Source organism: Cnephaeus nilssonii (genome assembly GCF_951640355.1).
Source record: "Cnephaeus nilssonii genome assembly, chromosome: 3".
NCBI lineage: Eukaryota > Metazoa > Chordata > Mammalia > Chiroptera > Vespertilionidae > Cnephaeus > Cnephaeus nilssonii.
This window is the reverse complement of record NC_137074.1, coordinates 69,667,005-69,688,848: the sequence shown is the minus strand read 5'-3', so window position 1 is coordinate 69,688,848 and position 21,844 is coordinate 69,667,005. Positions and strand designations below refer to the sequence as shown.

Here is a 21,844-nt window from a genome sequence, read left to right as displayed (position 1 = left end):
TCATCAATTTACTAGGTGTACCGGTTAATAATGGCAGATTTTGTAATCAAAGAAAACACAATAATTTCAAGAGAAACATCAAAAGTGCTTTATTCAAAGTAATGTCCATCGCTAGCTACACATTTCCCCCATCTTTAGGTAATTTGTGGATACCATCCCAATAGAACTTTTCTTGTTTTGAGGCAAACCATTCAGAGACCCAATTTTCCACTTCTTCGTATGTTTTGAAGTGCTGCTCAGAAAGTGTGTGCGCCATCTATTGGAATAAGTGGTAATCTGAAGGAGCAAGGTCAGGTGAATACAGCGTTTGGGTTAATATTTCCCAGGCAAGATTTTTTAATGTGTCTTTAACTGGTTTTGAAGTGTGTGATGATGCATCATCATGAAGCAAAATTACTTAGCCGTGTCTTCTGGCACATTCTGGTCATTTCATGATCAAAGCGTGGTTCAAATTGATTATTTGTTGTCGGTAGCGATCAGTATTAACGGTTTCACCTGGTTTTAGAAGCTCATAATACACCACACCTTCCTGATCCCACCAAACGCAGAGCATTGTCTTCTTACCGAAGTGATTTGGCCTTTCAGTCGATGTTGATGGTTGACCTAGATCAATCCATGATTTTGTGCATTTGGGATTCTCAAATCTACTTTTCATCACCAGTGACAATTCGATGCAAAAAAGACTTTCTTTCATGCCATTGAAGCATCATTTTACTGATGACTTTTCAGTTTTCCATTTGGCTTTCGTTCAGTTGATGTGGCACCCACTTTCCTTCCTTTAAAATCTTTCCCATTGTTTGTAAATGATCGGAAATTGCTGAGCAACATTTAATCTTTCTGCAAGTTGTTTTTGAATTGACACGAATCTTCAATCCAATAATGCTTGTAATTGTTGGTCTTCAAACTTTTTCAGTTGACCTGGACGTTCTTTGTCTTTCACATCGAAATCATCACTTTTAAAGCATTTAAACCAGCGTTCACAAGTATCTTGAGATGGAGCATGTTCACCATAAGCTTCCCAAAGTATACAATAACTTTTTCTTCAAAATAAAGTAATGAATTAAAACTTTCTGCAAATATTCTTTTTTTGGCATGAAATTCGACATTTTTAAGCATAAAAATATCTATGATGTTAACACCTTCAGCAAATTTGACATATGAAGTTTTGAAGCTTGCTGTCAACACAACAAAATAGCATACATATCAAATTGCATATATACCAACATATGTGTAACTCCATCTATTGAAAAAAAACTGCATTATTAACTGATACACCCAGTACTTATATTTTCCTAAAATAGACACCATAACAAACAAAATCACTTTGCAAATTGCTAAAAATATTAATGCACTTCACAAGTGTGTCCAAGTCCTTCAACTTCATCTTAAAGCCAAAATGCATACTAACAATAAAATAATGAATTCAAGGTTCTTCTCTGCTTACAAAACATACATGATTTCTTTCCTATGCCAAGTAGTTCTTAATCTGACATAGTTCTATTATGAATCATGCCTACCTTTTTTGAATTTGATAGCAATAATTTATGGCTGGGCAATAAAATGGCTTAAAGAAAGAAATTATTTCTCAAGTTTTCTGTCTGGAAAATATTTGTATTAGATTATCTGGAAGCAGAATCTGAGATGAGAATTCTGATTCAAGAGACTTATTTGGAGAATGAGGGGAGCAGGATAGGGCTGTGGGGAAAATAGCAATGGTATAAACTCTGCTTAGTCTGATCCCTGCAGGAGCTCTGAGCAAAAATGCACCAATTGCATCACAGTTAGTCCCACCTTGAGGTAAGGGAGGGGCCAGAGTCTGGAGTTGAGGGTATGGAGACAGTTTAGCTTCCCATTTGGCCAAGGACAGTTCTGGCAACTATACATTGTTATGAGCCAATATTTTCATTAAAATCAACAGGGTCCGCTAAAACCCATTAATATCAAAATAAACTTTCAACTTTTCCAAGTTAGCTGGCCTCAGATAATTTATTCTTATTTAAAGATGTAAAATTTCAAATAAGTAATAATGTATGCAGATTGTGAGGTAGTTAATATATGAACAGATGCAATTAAAAATTACTTTATGCAGAGATGCAACCATTTGGAATGAAGCTCCCTTCTTGTGTTTATTTTCCCCAAACTGTAGAGCTAAAAAAAAATAATAAAACATTTAAAAAACTTTTTTTGTCACATTACCAGGCCCTGCTAATGAAAGCATATATTCATCAAAGTTCTAGAAGCACTATGTCAATATCTACAAAAGCTTTTAAAATACTTATGTCTTAACACAAAAAAAGTATATTTCTAGTGCTTTCCTTGAGGAAATAATTAGGCAACTGTGTAAAGATACTCATTGCAGCACTATTTAGTCATACAAAAAAATTAAGCAAAAAGACGATCAGCAAATGTTCATCAATAGGAAGTTGTTTCATTGAATTATGAAAGAACAGGTATACAATGAAATGCTTCAACTTCTTTAAATGATAGTGTGGATCCATATAACTGACATGAAAGTATTTCTAGAATTTAAGAGGAAGAGTAGGTCACAAAATAGTTTGTATATTATGATCCTGTGTGTATATACATTGTTTTGTGTATGTATGCCTTTTTAAAATAATGTTTTAATTGATTTCAGAGAGAGGAAGGGAAAAGAAGAGAGAGAGAAAAAAACATCTCTGAGAGAGAAACACGGATGGGCTGCCTCCTGCACACCCTCTCTGGGGATCAAGCCTACAACCTGGGCATGTGCCCTGACAGGGAATAAAGCCAGTGACCTCCTAGTGCATGGGACTCTGCTCAAACAACTGAGCCACACTGGCCAAGTTGTACATGTTTTTAAGTGCAGTTGTATTATGGGTGGCTATACACATAAAAAATGTTGGGGGAGTATACATCAAAATGTTAGCAGTTGTTATCTCCTATGTAAGATTATAGGTAATCTTGATGTTCCTTTTTTTAGTTTTTCCATATTTTCTGTGGTTTTGGCAATACTCATACATTACTTTTATAATTTATAAAAAAACAAAACTACTTCCATTTTCTTGAAGCAAAAAAATTTATGCTAAGCCAATTTGTTTTACAAACATCTGTATAGTGCTAACTCACAAAGATGTAAAACAACAACAAAATCCATGGGCAATCTGGAAAAAAATGGGCCAGCTATCAATCTGAAAAACTAATAAAATATTCTCTCTGCCTGAGTAGCATTGTGCTAGGACAGATGTCATAAAGTTTAATTATGAATGTCCTACTGACATGCCGTAGGCCCTCAAAGGGAACCACTTGAGTTGTCTGTACTTCAGTTTTTCTATACATGAAAAGGAAATATACTGCCTTCCATTAATTTTTTTTATTATAACTGGTTTAAATAAAATAAAAGTGTGGTTTATTATAGGTAACTTGATGTTTGGCTGAGTCGGAAACTTAGAGGCAAGTATTTTCAGGGGGTGCTTAAATAATTATGGAAAAAGACATTCTGGACAATTCTCTTCTATTTACAAAGAACACAGCACATACCCTGAAAAATTAGAAGATGACTTCCTTTCTAATTCTCTGCCCAAACCACTCTCTGATTTCTTATGATCAGAGAATTACTCATCTGGGAGCCCATAAGCAACGTGACCACTATCTAATAGACTTCTCAGAGTCACTTTTGAACCTATTAGAATTAGGCAGATGCATTGCCTGAAGATGATCAAGGTCCAACACAGTAGTTTCCATCTGTCAACTTCCTCTTGAGACAGGACAACAGGATTTCAGGCATGCTCCTGAATTATGTCATCATGTACTGGTAAGAGCCAGAAAGAAAGAGCTAAATTCTCTCTCCATCAATAGGCTGCCTCCTGCACGCCCTCTATTGGGGATCAAACCCAGTCAGGTGTTCCTAATCAGCCCACAGGGGCCAGGAGTTCACTTGAAGCTGGGTGTAAGATAATAACAGGATGGGAATGTCAGGAGGTAAGAGTACACACCCCATTTAAAGAATAGTTAGTGTTCTGCCCAATTGCCATGAAGGTATCTGAACCAGGCTGGTCAGATTTTCTATTTTCACATAAATCTGCCCCCATTTTTTTTTAAAGAAATAGGAAAACCAAATGTATATATGAAATCTTCTGATTATTCTTTAACTTGTCTGGGCCAAACACAACCGTGCTTGAGGGACAGGTTTTTCTCAAGGGCTGCCAATCTGTGACTTTGCTATGAACTGTGAGAGTGTCCTTCTGTAGCTAGCCTAGCTTTAGTTTTGGTTGTGAGGCTGATGTTAGCAACTTAAGCTCAGTATCTTCAAATCCTTTGTGTCATGGTGCAGAAGTCTGAATTGTATCCTGTCCATCTCTCCATTTTGTTTCTGAGAAATCCTGCTTCCTACCTTGGCTTTGCCATTTAATAGATTTCTGAAACTGGGGATGCTACTTACTCTTCCACACTTGTTCTTGTAAGAAAGGGAGAGATTTTCCTCTCTATGTATCTGAAAGGGTCATGACAAGGCTTGAGTAAGATGATATATCTGAAAGTGCTTTGTAAATTACAAACTACTAAACAAGATTAGTTGTTAGTTGATCAATAAATATTTATGGAGTACCTGCTAAACAGGCATTTGCTACATGCTTGTGGCTATGATTGAACAAATCAGACATAATTCCTACCATCATGAAACTTAGAATAACCTCAAGTTATTATAATAGAAAGGCACTGTGAAGGAGAATTCCAAGATATTTGGGGAATATCTATTAAAGTGACTTGTTATTTCCCCAAAATTCTTTTTCAAAACATGGTTTGCTGCTCTCTCTTTGCATCTGGGTCGAGCAGAAGATAAAGGCAGACCAGAGCAGGCTTCTTGAAATATATCTATCTTTGAGCACCATTTCCTTGAAGAACCATCAACCTGAGGTCAGAAAGGCTAATAAGAGGGGACAACTAGACCACGGAGCAAACAGATATCACAGGAAAGAAGCAAGGGTTGTTGTAAGTGTCAAGGCAACCATGAGTTCTATTCTGAGGCTGAAAAATGAGGGAAGATTGTTTGACTCACCACTCTCAGTACTGATGTAATTTACAAAAAGATTCGCCAAGCGTCTGTTAGATGACTTCTGAAATATAGCCACCACCCTTCCATTAAGAATGTCTTCGTTTTTTTTAAGCCAGACACTGATGTTATAAGACACCTTTGGAAAGACACGCAGTTCGGATAACAAAAGAGAATACATAAATTAACATAGCAAATTGTGCATTTCTTTAAAAAAAACAAAACTTTAAATTAGTTTGATGTAACAATACTGAATAATACTCCCAGAAGTCTTTGTGCTACCCAAAGAGATTCTCAGAATTTACCATTTGCACTGAAGAAGAAAGGAAGAGAAGGGGACGTGAAGAACAGAGAAAAGAAGGAGGGAGGAAAAGGGAGGAAGAAATAGATGGTATTTCAAATAGAAACAATTCACATCAGCACTCCTTCATAGGCAAGAATAGATGAAACAATCCAAGTGTCTCTGACACACAGTGAGCATTCAAAAAACCATTGACAATCGTAATGGTATTTTGCTCTAAATATTATTATCTACACTAATAAAAGAGAGAGATGCAAATTGACCATACCTTTGTGACACCCACCAGCCAATCCGGAGCGAGTATGCAAATTAACCCAACAAAGATGGCGGGTTAATTTGCATGCACGGGCGCCAAGCAGCCAAGGGTGGGATGCTTGCATCATCACCATGGCGACCGATGACACAGGCATTCTGCACCGCCCCAGCTGCTCCAAGCCTTTGGGAAGTGTGGGAAGGCAGAAAGGCGGCTCCAGCCCGAGCGAAGGCAGTGCCGGCAGCCAGGGTAAGGAAGGCTCATTCTTGCACGAATCTTCGTGCATCGGGCCTCTAGTAATTAATATTTAAGAATATCAAGGAAGAAAATTACAAGCAAATCTATACAGTTAGCTGGTCATTTTTAGGTTGAAGTATTGTTTTATCCTTTATCAGTTATCTTTCTGTTCTATCTAGAATCACTGACCAGAAACATAAAAGCAGAAAAAAGACACACACACACACACACACACACACACACACACACACACACTTACTCACTCCCACCCTCACACCAGTGGGGAAATGTGAAGAAGCAGTGAGATTCATTAGAAACCTTTGTTGGTCATAGGTTTGAGATCATTACTTTACAGTGCTATTTCTTTATGAGAGATTTTTTTTTAAACCTTCAATAAAAAGATCAATTGAAATCACTCACTCATACACTGTTAAGTTAAAAGGAAGGACAAATAAGAAGAAACCCATGACTTTGATAGTCTCCATAACTTTCTAAAGTGTCTTACTTTGAGTTGGGGTGACAGAGTCTATTTTGAGATTTTTTACCTCTATGCACATGGAAAACTATTATAATATAGCTATTTCATTTCCTAAGTGCAAAAAGGCTGAACCAACTTTTTTCTGGAACTGAGATTTATTTTGTTCATCTCTTCATTTAATCTAAACTTTAGTTATGTATTACCTAAAGACTTTGGCTGAGTGTATTTGAAACAGTCAGGGCTGAAGGTCTATAGATAACTTTACCACTCCTGCATAATGGACAAGTTCAAGGTGAGCTTCATATTTCTTCTCCTTATCAGGCTTGGGCTTCTGGAAATGAACCGACTTTCCAAAATTGTTGTCAAAAAGTTTTGTCTTGAAAGTCAAATCTGTAACCTGAGAAAACATACATTCCACTTCAAGGATGAAAAAGATGTCCATTGGCTGTTGGTGATTCATAGAAACAGCAGATGAGAAAACACCAGGAAATGGCATTTTCAGTAGGGAGTTAGTGTAAACTCTTTCCCAGGAACTTAATCAGTTGACAAAGGGAAGGGATATTCGCTATGTATAACTAGCCATTATCCAGTCAACAAATAGTTATTAAATATCTACTAGGAGCCAGGCACCAGTAGGAGTAGCCACAAGGCCATGAACCACATAGACAAAGTGCCTTTCTTCAGGGTGCTTACATTCTAGTGGAGCAAACAGACAAGTACACAAAGAATAACTGACTTAGTTTCATATAAGTGCTCAGAAGAAATCATGCAAAGTAAAGAGATAGAGCATGATTTCTTCTGAGCACTTATTTCTTCAGAGTGGGAGCTATTTTAGTAAGATTGTGGGGAAGACCCTCTGACCTGAATGAGTAGAGCGATTCTGAGAAGATCTGTATAAAGTATTCTGCACAGAGAAATAAAGAGGACAAAGCTCTGAAGCAGTGGCAAATTTGAGGTCCTGCCAGAGTCAAGTGTAGACAGAGCAAAGCTAGTCAGATGGAGTATGTGATTACAAGATAAAGCCAGAGAGGTAAGGAGTATTGGATCCCAAAGGTCTTACAGACCATGGTGAGACATTTGGAATTTATTTTAACTATAATAGGAGGCCTTTGGAGATTTTTAACATGAAGTGATTCAATTTGATTTATGCTTGAAAAGGATCATAGGTTTAGAACAGGGGTTGGTGAAGTAGAGCCTATGGGCCAAATCTTACCTATGGCCTGTATTGGAAAGCCAGTGAACTAATAATGGTTTTTACACTTTTTTAAAATATTTTTATTGATTTCAGAGAAGTCACACCAGTAGGGAAATGTGAAGAAGCAGGGGGGGAGAGATAGAAACATCAATGATGAGAGAGCATCACTGATCAGCTGCCTACTGCACACACCCCACTGGGGATCTCAGCTCACAACCCAGGCATGTGCCCTGACAGAAATCAAACCTGGACCCTTCATTATGCAGGCCAACACTCTATCCAGTGAACCAAACTGGCCAGGGCCAGTTTTTACACTTTTACTTTTTATTAGTTTTTACATTTTTAAAGGTTATAAAAACAAAAACAGGATATGTGATAGAAAACCTGATGACCCCAGTTGGCAGAATTTCTCTCTAAAGGGCCATATCTATCTATCTATATATATATATATATATATATATATATATATATATATATATATATATATATAAAAGCCTAAGTGACCGAACGACCTGAATGACCTGAATGACCAGAACAACTGGTCGCTATGACCACATGGGGCAGATGCTCAATGCAGGAGCTGCCCCCTGGTGGTCAGTGTGCTCCCACAGCGGGAGCGCGGCTCAACTGACCAACCCATCCCAGTGGCCCACCAGCCAGGCGGCAGCCACTCACTCCCTCAGTAGTCCTGCAGGTCCAATCTCCAGAGAATGGGCCAGGCACCAACGGACCAGCACTGCCAGCATGATCCTGACAGCGCTGCCGGCCTCCTGGAAGTCAGCCTCAGGCACCACGGCTGCTTCCCTTCCCTATATGCTCCCCAAGGAAGAAACAATATAAAAGCGGCTGCCAGGTCGCTCCTGAAAACTGGCGCAAATGTCTATGGGATGGATCTGGATCCGGGCCAGCAAGGGCATACCACCGCCCACCCAGTGGATCCCCATCACATCCTGCCCACCCCCACGCCCTTGGGACCCCACCCGTACAGGAATTCATGCATTGAGCCTCTAGTAGTATATATATTTCACTAGACTAGGGCCATCTAGTCTCTGTTACACTTCTGTCATCAACTCAACCCTTTCATCCCTGAAAGAGCAATTAACAATATGTAAATAAAATGAGTGTGACAATGTTCCACTAAAACTATTTACAAAAACAGGATACAGACCAGAATTGGCCCACAGGGCTATAGTTTACTGACCTCTGGTCTAGACTAGTAATAGTATTAGAGGCTGTGAAAAGTCATTGAAATGTGATAGAATTTGAAATTAGACCTGGGTTACAACTTGCCAGTGGGTAGAATATGGGATGTAATAGAAAGGAGGATTGCCCTAGCCGGCTTACCTCAGTGGCTAGAGTGTTGGCCTGTGGACTCAAGGGTCTCTCATCATGTTTTTGCATATTATTTTGTATATTTGTATATTCACTTACCTACTTCATGAATATTTTTGAAAGGGTCTTCATGAACCAATTATTGTATTGATGGTTTGGGTTTAAAAAGAATAATCAGCCCAGATGGTGTTGTCTAGTGGTTGAGTGTCAACCCATGAATTAGGAGGTCACGGTTTGATTCCCGGTCAGGATACATGCCTGGGTTTCAGGCTCAATCCCCAGTGGAGGTGTGCAGGAGGCATCCAATTAATGATTCTCTCTCATCATTGATGTTTCTATCTCTCTCCCCTTCTCCCTTCCTCTTTCTGAAATCAATTTTTAAAAAAAATAAATAATCAGACATGGGTTTTGGCCCCAGAGCATTTAGCCAAGAAAACAAGACATATACATGATATGTAGATCACAAAGTAGAGCAAACAGAGATACAGGTAAACTGTCATGAGAATTTTAAATTACAACATGACCTCTTGACCTAACAATATAAATTTCATAATTCTCTATCAATTTTTTATACCTAAGAACCATAAACTCTTAGGTTTGAGAAAGACATTAAAGATCTAGTCCAACTCCCTAAAAGCTCCTTCAATTCCCTTCACCATTTCCTTCTAAAAAGCAGATTAGCTTATGCGCGAATATTTCCATAGAGTGAGAATAAACCAAGTTGATTCAATGCTCTGGATGGGTGATATATTAAAAGAAAATTTGTTTGAAGTTCAGAATACTTTGTTTTAAATCATTCTACTAGAGCCAATACAAGTCAGTCTGATTCTTCTAAATGGTGGATCACAAGATATTTGAAGATTGTGTTTCTGATTCATCTGAGTCTATTATTCTAATATATGGACTATGGTTTTCTACCTCTTGTTTATTCTCAGACTTAGAACTTGCATTTAATAGGTAATGTATTGAACAACATTCCACCAATAACTCTTCTACTGAATAGTTCTGGGACATCTTCCTTTATCTCAAGCATCTAGGTGGGAAATGATGCAATGAGTGAATATGTGAACTGTTCTAAGTGAGGACAAAATAGTTTAAGTGAAACTGACACCTTGCTCCTGGCAGCACTGACCTTTTGGGTTCCTGGGAGAGTGATAAATGAGAAAGAGGATGAGGAAGACAAGAGAGATTCTGATAAATTACACAGTGAGTTTCCTGGCACAGGTTCTTGGCAGCATGGACTCCATCTTGGACCATGTATTTTCTCATCATGCCTATAGTCAATCTTCAATAAAAACTGGAATTAATAGTTCAAAAGTTTAAGCATCTCCTGGGATGGTGTCTATTAACAGGGGGGTTTTGGCAAACTCACCAGGAGCGGTAGCGCCCTTTCAGGTAGAGGACCATGAGGACTGCCATTTCCTTGGGACTTCAATTATGCCAATTTGGGCGTGAATGGAAGTTTTATGTAAAATAAGTGAGTGGTATGGCTCATAATGTAACAACTAAATCATTAGGAGGGGAAAACACTCTTCAGAGTATTCTCCATTTCTCCAATGCTTGGGAGGTGTAAAGCTTCTAATAAATATGAGGCCCTCCAGCAAATTAATTTCCAAATGCTGACCCACAGCATCAAGTGCTCTCTATTGCACAGTAAATGGTTTGAACCAATTGCCCTGATTCAGAACATTAGGGCTCTCCCTCTTCAAATATGATCAATTCTGCCTTCCTCTTGTTTTCATCTGTCTCCTTCTTACTATTTCCATTTTTGCTATCCTGATTCAGGACCTGTCTGTTACTCACCTGGACTACTGTAACAGCTTCCAAAATGCCTTAATTTTAGATTTTCCTTCCAGTGCAACCACCATACATGAATCTACCAGATTAAACACAAGCAGCTCTGACTATTCTATTTCCAGCATAAAACCCTTTTTGGCTCCCTGTTACCTCCAAATAAGGTATCAATTCATTAAAAGCCCTTCACAACATGACCTTCTATTTTTGTTTACTTCTAGCTACTTCCATCTGTGTGTTCTCAGTTCTAACTAGACTACCTAACATTTTGGAATGTGTTCTTTGCTTTCCTGTTTCTATGTCTTTGCTCTTGCCAGTCCCCTCACCTGCTAGCTTCCTCTCTTCATCTGCTGAAGTCATGTCCATTCCTTAAGATCTAGCTAAAATTTTACACTCTTTCCCACCAGGCCTTGCTAGATTCCTGCTCTTCTGAACTCTGTGGGTCTCTGACAATGCCTTTACTACATTTATGCTGATATATATTTTTACATTTATTAGACTTATAAATCTACTTGACTGCATACTTCCTAAGGGCAAGTGCTATTTATAACAAATGCTTAAGTTTTCTACAGCATTTAATTCAAAGTCTCCTACACAGCAGTGTGGTATTGGGCCTAAAACTAAGGTCCAACATTATGTGTTCCTTGACATCAGGGAAAACCAATCACAAGTTCCTCTTTCCGTTGTGCTTCCATGGGTGAGGTCTCCTATCCAACAACCCTCCTTATCATGGGACCTGTCACAGTGTCTGCTTAGCCTTGAGTAATGGGTTTCAGTTCCCTGCCAACCCATGGAATTACTCCAAGTCAATCACATCCTCTAGCGGCAACCAAGGGTTACCTCACCCTATTATTACTACAAAGCCTGCCTCCTAAAGTCCCTGCTCACTCACTCTCTTCCCAAGTGCAAATGCCATGTGGCTCTGCATGGCATGCAGTGTTCTCCACCCCCAGGCTGTGAGTATTTGTGTATAATAAGCTGTTGTCAATCTCATCTGTCCAATGATGGGTGTGCTATGTTTAGCTATAGCCATAATGCTAGGAGAGGAATATCCCCACCAGTTTTGGTAATAAGGAACTGATCAAAAACAGGTTAGTTATTGAATAAATTTACTTACTTTTCTAATAAAAAGAAAAAAAAACAGTAATAGTTTTGGTCTTAAGATATCCTTCTATTTACATTCTAAGTTCCTTCAGGGCTAGGATGAGGCCTCTGGTTTACATTTCTCACAACCCTTAGCCTAGTAAGTTCCAAGGTGAATAAAATGTGAGTTGCTAGAAAATTTTTAAGTAATTAATTGACAGGTGAACACTCAGACATACAGGTTTGAGTTTTGGGTCCTGGGCTGCTTTGCAGTGGGCAATAGGCACACAAAAGAAGAGTTGCAAACAAGAAAGCACTGAATTACATGTTTAAAGAAGATATTTAAGTGCATGCAAAAGATAACTAGACATTAATGTGATTCATTTTATAATAAAAACATCAGAATTTACACATCCAAAGAACCCCACTTGGGAGGCAACAACGCTTACTACCAAGCTGCTACCAGGATTTAAAATATTTTAGAAACTTCCTTAGGATATCTGGACACGATGGACTACTGGTACATGGAAACTTCTTATTGTTCAATGGTGTATCATTTTATAGAAACAACTAAAAATTATTCAGGCAAATAAGGTGAACAATGTGCTCAAGTTAAGTAACACAGTTTGGACTCAAGATAGGTAAGATGATCAGTAGTAAAGCTGGTAATATTTCAAAAACATTATTCCAATTGCCATCCCGTGAGAGACATTTTCCAAAAGGCTGAATTATTGGAAGATGGATGTAGCCTCTCAAGGTGACTACAATGAAGGGGCAACAAATTTTTAAATGTATAATGTTGGATTTATTTGCTTAAAAACATTAGAATTAATCTCTTTACCAATTCCTATATAAAACCATAAATATGTAATTATATGTTAATACTTTAATATACAAATGATTGATGCTCAAGTTCTAAACAAACTAGAATATTTCAAAGTAATGAAATAAGTGTGAGCTAACCATATAATAGATTTGTTTACTACATATACAATATTGAAGGAAGTCACTGTATGCTTGAAGACCAAATTGCCAATTAAAGCTGATGTTAAAATCCATTTGTGTTATGCTCTTTGGTCATTACCCAAAGGAGTTGAAGACTTATGTCCACCTGAAGAACCTGCACAATGGATATTTATAGAAGCTTGGCTATTTATAGCAGTTTTGCTTGCCAAAACTTGGAAGCGATCAAGATTTCCTTCAGATGGTGAATGGATAAATAAACTGTGTGCATCCAGACAATTGAATATTATTCAGGGCTAAAAATAAGTGAGCCTCAAAACCATGAAAAGGTGTGGAGAAACCTTAAATGCATATCACTAAGTGAAAGAAGCCAATATAAAAAGGTTACATACTGTATGAATTCCAACTATATAACATTCTGGGGAAGGCAAAACTATGGAGATAGTAAAAATATCAGTGATTTCCAGGGGCAGTGAAAATACTCTGTATGATACCATAATGATGGATACATGTCATCATACATGTGTCCAAACCCATAGAATGTATAACACCAAGAGTGAACCCTAAGGTAAATTATGGACTTTGAGTGGTAATGATGTGCCAATGTAGGTTGCTCAGCTGTATCAAATGTACCACTCTGGTGGGGATGTTGACAACCAGGGAGGCTATGCATGTATGGGGGAGAAGGTATATCTCTGTACTTTGTCCTGAATTTCTCTCTGAACATAAAACTGCTTTAAAAATAAAAGCTTAATTTAAAAAATAAATTTGTTTTAGTTTGACATAAATTTTCTTAATGAACATAAACATTTAAAACTTTTATATATGGAAATCCCTTTTCTTTATAAATACACACAGATGTATGCTCTAAGACATTTTATACAAAATGATGCATTTTAGTTCCTTTGAATTTTGAAAATGTTCCATGATTTATACTATTTCAAGGAGTAAGTTTAATCATTAATATTTACTATAAATTTTCTTCACATAGCTTGGGCCAGCACAATGCATCTTTTCAAAATATGAAATCACTTTAAGAAAGGTTTTGGTATTCCTCATTTGCCTGACCTGAATACCTTTGAAATCACTCACAGGAAGCTGAAGACGTATCTTCTCCTTCTATCATGTGGTCAGTTTTTGTTTTCTCATTTTATCATATCAGTGGAAAATACAACAGGAAATTGCATCCATGCTGCTAGTGTATTACTTGAAATAACTGATACTGGCAGACGTGAGACAATAGGCTACAGATAACTAAAAATCAGTAACATTCCCAGACCTATCAGGATCTGAATCACGCCTATGTCCCATCTTCCTCCTGAAAACGGTATACTGCCATAATCAGAGTAAGTTAATATTACAGGTAACAATCGCCAGGAGCTACATCTGCCCCTCTGAGAAGCTCCAGTTCTCCTCTTTCATTTCTAATCAGAAAACTACAATGATGCTAGCAAACTGAATGATGCTAGCAAACATTGGCCAGCTCACGGTTGGGTTATTATTATTATTTTTTAATCAACTCACAGGTTGGTCATTATTTTTTAATCAGCCTGTTCTTCCCCCCAGGGAAGTACACTGGTTATAAAGGAAATTAAATCCATGTGATGTCCACTCCTGTTGGAAATAATGGCTATTTTCAAGGAATATTTTGTTTCAGCTGAAACCTAATAAATAAAATTGATGGAACACTGATTGATAAAATCTGAGGCCCACAAAATGTCGTCACCTTAGCGCTGTCCTGGCAGAGTTGTTGAGAATCCAATGTGACAGCATAGCCAAAGAAACCTTCAGAAAGTTAAAAGCCCAAGGCCTTGACCTGCCCAGCCCTGTCTTCAGACTTCACAGCAATCCACAGTTACAGAGAGACACAAGGGGCACTAACACGCCGCCACACTTGCTCCTGTGGACAAAGCTACAGCAAAGGGCCATTGTGAGTTCCTCCAGCAAACCCACTTAATCTATCGCTTAATCTATCCCAGAGCACGTGGAAATATTTCAGAGTCCGGAAACACCGCTGGATTCAGAAACCATGCACTGCAGCTAATTTAATAATAAGCCATGAAGTATTGTCATAAATTACTTAAACTAACTGGTACTTGTCCAATTAAATGAACAAACTGCATCCTGCAGGTTAGTGGCCTGGAGGATGTATGGCAGTTGTTTGTTTGCGTACTCAATTGCCAAATTTTGTTAAGCTGCTCTGGGTCTACTCCTTCACCTTATGTTAATCAGCCAGGCCCAACGGTGCCCATACTTCCAGCTCTGTTTTTCCAGTCAAGAGCATGACCATTTTTAATCTCAACAAGTCTCCTCACACATTAACAGTGGAGGCCACGAGTAAACAGCAAATCCATAGCGACAGCCTGCGTTAGAGATGATGGAGTGGGGTAACTGCTATGGAAATTTAGTTAGGATGTCACGGGTACTGCACACAAAGACCATTGAGAGAAAATGTGCAGAGCTGTCCTGCCCCAGTTCCCACCCTCTGACAGAGCATGAGTCCTGGCATCAACATGGCAAGCAGGGACAATCCCTAAACGAAAACGAATGAGGAGAGAAACATGCATTACTTTCTCAACAAGATCTGTGCAGGCTTGCAAATCCAGACCAAAGTCCATGGACATCCAGTCAATGCCTTCTTTTATATATTCCTCTTGCTCCAGAACTAACATGTGCTGATTGAAGAACTGTCGTGATTTTTCATTGGTTAAATTAATGCAAAGTTGCTCAAGGCTGTTATACTTCAAAGATGTAATTAGGTAGGAAGAAGAGATAAAAATAAAATTGAGAAAACGGCAACAACTTGAGGTGATGGATATGTTAATTAACTTAAGTGTGGTGATTATTTCACAATATATATGTGTACCAAATCATCAAATTGTCCCCCTAAAATATATACATTTTTTGGTCAAATGTACCTCAAAAAAATAAAATAAAATTGAGGTCCATTTGGAAAAATGTGGACACATCATGGCAAATAAACCCAGTAAGTAACAAATGTTCAGTTAAATGTTTACCTTCTTCCTCCCTGGTCATTGTGGCTCAGTGGACTGGAGCTTCATCCTGTACACTGAAAGGTTGTGGGTTCAAGTCCCAGTCAAGGCATATACATAGGTTGTGGGTTTGATCCCAGGTTGAGGGATATATGAGTGGCAACCAATCCAAAATCTTAAAATATTCCTTTGTCTCAATTTACCTTTATTTAAAGCTTAATTTCTTAATACTATTCATTATGATAACTATTGTTACTTACTAATATTAATAATTGCTCTTTTCAACCAAAGTAGCTCTCTCTTAAGATTTGCAAAGAATAAATTGCATCATACTTTGATGACATTTTCTGACATTCAATTCACATTTTCTAATCTCCTTGTAAATATGCATTGACTTCATCTTATCAAAGATACTTACATCAAGGATTTCAAAACCAGTGATGTCCAGAATGCCAATGAAGAACTGCCCTGGTAGCTTGGCATCCAGGGCCCTGTTGATATGTGTCACCAGCCACTTAAACAGCCTTTCATATATTGACTTGCACAAGGCACCAACAGCAGAGGTCACCTAGGAATCACATTGAAAGCACTCCTTCATCTGACAGCAGGGTTCATTTTAATCCCGGGCATCCTCTATCAGTGACTGCCTTCTAGTGAAATCTGATATATTTATTGACTTTCTGTGGCTCCAGCATGCTGCTGAGATGATACATGAGAGGAAATACAATAAAATGAGAGAAGGAAGAACGAAGCAAGGAAAGGCGGAGAGGGAGAGGGAGAGGGAGAGGGAGAGGGAGAGGGAGAGGGAGAGGGAGAGGGAGAGGGAGAGGGAGAGGGAGAGGGAGAGGGAGGTGAGTTTCCCTGGTGCCTCTTTACCCAATACTTCTGTGAGAGAAATCCGGTTCCTATCACCAAAGGACCAAATATCCTGGGGGGGAGGTGGCAGTGTATTCTAAAGCCTTGCTATTCAAAGTGTGGCCCTAAGACCTGCAGCACCAGCACTACCTGAAAGCTGGCTGAAGATGCCAACTCCTGTTCCAGACCTAAGAATCAGAATTTGCACTCTTAACACAATCCCCGCTGATTCCTATGTACCATCAAGCATGAAGTCCTGGTAGAGTAGGTGAGGACTCTGGAATCCCTAGCCCTGTCCTACTGCTGCTGTTGCAGCTCCTAGTGAAGTGTAACCTTTGGCAAGTGACCTAACCTCAAGGGGCTGCATGCAGTATCCTCATCTGATGCTCTTGAAGGTTCTTTCTAGCCTCAGCTTCCACTTCTTTAGATTAGTTCCCAAGGCTGCTCTCAACTCCCTGTAGGGAGAATGGCAATGTAGTGCCTCCTTCTGACTCAGATTCTCTTACTGAAAACTCGGCCTGCATTCCCTTCCCTGGAGGTATGTGGCCAAGGCTCTCACATAACCTACTACGGAGAGCTCCAAACTCTGGAAGATGCTGTGCAAAAGCGGAGCCTACTTCCAGGATGCAAAGGTGCTGATGTAGTAGCAGATTTCTGACAGACTCCAAGTAGGAGTGCATTTCAGCTGGACACGCTCCAAGCCTGGAGACAGAATGGGCTCCAACCACTTAACATTTAAAACAGGCCCATCGCATCCATCCTTCAGCTGCCCAGGAGAGAGCGCAGCAGGAGCCAGTTGGTGTCTGGTGGTGATTTAGTTCTGAGTCGTCCACTCTCTGATCAGTTATCTTGAGTCATTCCCACAGTAATCCATACGCCGGATGGCATCACGGTTTTTTATTATCGGCGTCAAGAGCACGCCACACAAACAAAGCAACAAGAATGATTTTTATTCTCTGGTGCACCGAGGAAATCACTCTCTGTCTACACCAGTCACTTTGAAACTTTAAAAAGAACATGACTAACTTGTTCTCCTCTTTTTTGTGTGTGTTTTGTTAATCCTCACCCAAGGATATTTTTCCATTTATTTTTAGAGGGAGTGGAAGGGAGGGGAAAACATTGATGTGAGAGAGACACATCGATTCGTTGGTTCCTGCACAAGCCCTGACCAGGGCCAGGATCCAGCCTGCAACCAAGGTACGAGGTATGTGCCCTTGACCAGAATTGAGCCCCAGGACCCTTCAGTCCGTGGGCTGACACTCTATATACTAAGCCAAACCAGTCAGGGCTCTACCCTTCCTTTTAATTCCCTAAATACTCGAGAAGTGGGGGTGGGAAGAAAACTGGCCGGAGGAGTAGTGAAGAAATACTGGAAGAAAGCCTGATGATGTCAGCAGAGGAAGAAATAGAAAGTATGATGTCTGTTGAATGAATTAATGAAATCAGTAAGCCAATATATGGCACACTAACTAATCATTTTCATCATTTCTGTGCACTAACAGGAATTAGGCAGCTAAACCTACTGTTCTACTTTTCAGGGACTAAATGGACTCATTTCTTAGCTCTTTTTTAGAATAATCTCACAGAAGACTTTGATTACTGGGAGGCAATCATGCATGATAGCAAGAACAAAAACAACAACAAAAATAATGGAGTCAGCCATATTTTTAACCATTTTGTTCCTGACCTTTCTCATCTGTAAGATAACAATATTAAAATATGTGTCTCACAGAACTGTTGGGAGAGATTCAATGTGATAGATGATGTAAGTATGTAAGCATGACATGTGGCACTTACTGGATACTGTTAGTTCCCCCTTTCCACTGTTATCACTTCCTCTTCCACACTCCACTGTTCACTAGCTGTGTTACCTTGAGGAGCTAATCTTTCTAAGGCTCACTGTCTTTCACTATAAAATGGAGATATAAGTAATATCAACTTGCAGGTTGCCATACTTAAGCACAGCACCCACAGTAAGTAAGTACTCAATGGCTACTTATTTTTATTTTTTAATTAAAATAACTTGTTCCTAATAGGAATAGTTGGAACTCTCATTGAATCATAAAACATTAGACCTGAAGAACCCTAGTTCTTTTTTTAATTAAATTGACTGGGGTGACATTAATTAATAAGACCGTATGGTTTTCAGGTGTACGAATCCATGATACATGATCTGGATATTGCATTATGTGCCCACACCTGAAGTCAAATCATCTTGTCACCATATATGTGACCCCCTTTACTCTTTACTACCCTCCCACCCCCTTTCCCTCTGGTAACCACCATACTGTTATCTGTGTCTATGAATTTTAGCTTGTTTGTTTTCCTTGTTTGTTCATTTGTTGCTTTCAGTTTTATAAAATCATATGGTTCTTAGCTTTTTCTGACTGACTTATTTCATTTAGCATGATATTCTCAAGGTCCATCCATGTTGTCACAAATGGCAGTATTTGCTCTTTTCTTATGGCTGAGTAGTATTCCATTGCATATCCTATCTAATAAAAGAGTAATATGCAAATTGACTGTACCTCTGCTACGCCCACAAGCCACGCCAACCAGCCAATCAAGAGTGAGTATGCAAATTAACCCAACCAAGATGGCTGTGGCCACAGACAGAGCAGGAGGCTTGGGTTTCCTTGGCAATGGAGGAAGCCAAGCTTTCTACCTGCCCTGGCCTGCCTTAGCCTCCACTTAAGGCTACAAAGTTTCAATTATAGAAGATAAATAAATCCCAACAAAAATGGCGGCAGTCACAGAGCTGGAGAGAGCAGGAGGCTTGAGTTGCCCCTGGTGATGGAGGAAGCCAAGTTTCCGCAGCCCTGGCCTGCCTTAAGGCTACAAAGTTTCAATTATAGAAGATAAATGAATCCCAACAAAAATGGCTGCGGCCACAAAGCGAGCAGGAGGCTTGGCTCCACTCAAGGCTACAAAGTTTCAATTATATAAGATAAATAAATCTCAGATACCAGGGACTCTGCTTGGGTCACAGGGGGGCGTGGCCAGCCTGCAAACCACCACAGGTCCCTCACCCAGGCTGCCCCACACCCCAAGGGAACTTCCACCCTGATCCGGGACACCCTTCAGGGCAAACCAGCCGGCCCCCACCCATGCACCAGGCCTCTATCCTATCTAATCCTCCTATCTAATAAAAGAATAATATGCAAATTGACCATCACTCCAACACACAAGATGGCTGCCCCCAGGTGGTCAAAGAGACTGCCCCCATGTGGCCACAAGATGGCCAGCAGGTGAGGGCAGTTGGGAGGGACTAGGTTGTAGGCAATCAGGCCAGTAGGGGAGGGCAGTTCGGAGGGATCAGGCCTGCAAGGGAGGGCAGTTGGGGGCGATCAAGCCTGCAGGGGAGGGCAGTTAGGGGTGACCAGGCTGGCAGAGGAGGGAAGTTAGGGGCTACCAGGCCTGCAGGGAAGGGCAGTTGGAGGGGACCCAGGCCTGCAGGGGAGAGCAGTTGGGCAGGACCAGGCCTGCAGGGGAGGGAAGTTAGGGACAAACAGGTTGGCAGGGGAGCAGTTAGGCATCAATCAGGCTGGCAGGGGAGTGGTTAGGGGGTGATCAGGCTGGCAGACAGAAGCAGTTAGGGGCAATCAGGAAGGCAGGCAGGCGAGCAGTTGGGAGCCAGCAGTCCTGGATTATGAGAGGGATCCCAGATTGGAGAGGGTGCAGGCTGGGCTGAGGGACACACCCCTGCCCCATGCACAAATTTCGTGCACCAGGCCTTTAGTATGTATAATAATCATGTATTATGGCTCTCAACTCAGGAAGGTACCTCCCCCTAAAGGAAGAATGCCTTTGGAAACAGGGAGGGCACTTGCTGAATGTCATAATGACTGAGTGTGCCACTGACATTCAACACCTGGAAGCAGGAATGGAAAACCTCCTAGAATGTGCAGGACACACTGATATATGAAGAACTGTCCCAATCAGATGCCAATCACCCCTCCATTGAAACACAGAGGAACTCAGTCTCTTCATTGGGGTACTGAGAGAGATGAAGACATTTAACTAAGGCTCCAGAGCTAGTTAGCATTAGAGCTAGAACTAAAAATTTTAGAGTGTTAACACTGCAAGAATTTTTTGCCATCTTTTGCAATTGTCATCAAAAGAATACATACATACATTGCTATTCTTAGCAGTGGCAATTGTCTCTATAAAGTCAGTAAAATTCATAAGAAAAGAAAATCCTTACAGTGTGCAGTCTTACTGTCTCTAGGAGGAGGAAGAAGTGAGGGGGAGAGGGAGAGGAAAGGGAAGAAAGGAAAGGAGGAAGGGAGAGGGAGGGATTTTTTTATTTTCTTTCAATGTTGAATAATAATATATAAGCTTGTTTCACTGGTTCTATTATAATAAAGGCTGGAGTGGTAACTCAGTCCCTGAGAACACCATGTTAAAGAGGCAAAGGTTTGATTTCAGTCCTTCTATGGCCTCATTAGTTTTCTACAGAGAAAATCCTTGTTCTATAATCATAGCATGTCATGTGGGCATGTTGTGGTGAATGTCTTACAAAAGCAAGAAACTGCCACATACCTCTCACCTCACTACCAAGAAATAATTCAACTACTTGTCCTGCTGATCCCAGTTCATGTTCAGCTCAGTATTTAATTTATTTTAACATTTATGGAGCACCTACTGCTTGCAGGGCACTGTGCTAACTGCCGAGGGCATAAAGATGAATTACACCCACTCAATGGCCCCAAGGAGCCAAGTTACCCAGGAGGACAAAACTGTAAGCAAATTGTTTCAGTATAGTCAGTATTGTGGTAGAGATAAAATTGTTGATTTATAGAGTAAGCTAAACTAGGAAATTGATTTTGATTAGTTGTTGAAATGTTTTAAGTAACACAGTCACACCAGCTGCCTTAATATACCAAAATAAATAGTTTACTGCAGTCAAAATAACTATCTTCTATCACAAATGTATACATTTATCTCTTGTTTTCTGATTTCACATGTATAAAAACAATCTAAGTGTCACCTGAGTACTAGCTGTGTGTCCTTTGGAATCCTACCTTATAATAGAGAAACATGCAAATTGACCGCACCTCCACTATGCCCACGATTGGGCCAAGGGAGGCTGGGGGGCGGGACTCCGGGTGGCCTATTCGGCCGTTGAGAAGATCAAGATGGCGACACCCAGTCCTCTTAGTTCCGGGGGTCCCTGGGGAGATCACTGCCCTGGGGAGGCGAGACCTGGCTGCCCAGCCTCTCCCGGGGGTCCCTGGGGAGATCGGCAACCTGGTGGGGCGTGGCTGGGCCCATCCGGCCGCTCCCGGGGGTCCCTGGGGAGATCAGCAACCTGGGGGGGCGTGGCCGGGAGAT

General features: G+C 40.2%; 1 protein-coding gene across 1 annotated transcript in view; it reads right to left on the bottom strand.

Moving 5' to 3' along the window:
• MYH15 (myosin heavy chain 15) overlaps window positions 1-21,844 on the bottom strand; it is a gene marked incomplete at both ends in the record, with an annotated part of 153,789 nt that overhangs the window by 91,687 nt on the left and 40,258 nt on the right. The window contains 5 exon segments of the mRNA XM_079766318.1: window positions 2,081-2,148; window positions 5,033-5,165; window positions 6,561-6,740; window positions 15,233-15,403; window positions 16,074-16,223. Coding sequence (XP_079622444.1) covers window positions 2,081-2,148; window positions 5,033-5,165; window positions 6,561-6,740; window positions 15,233-15,403; window positions 16,074-16,223 — 702 coding nt within the window.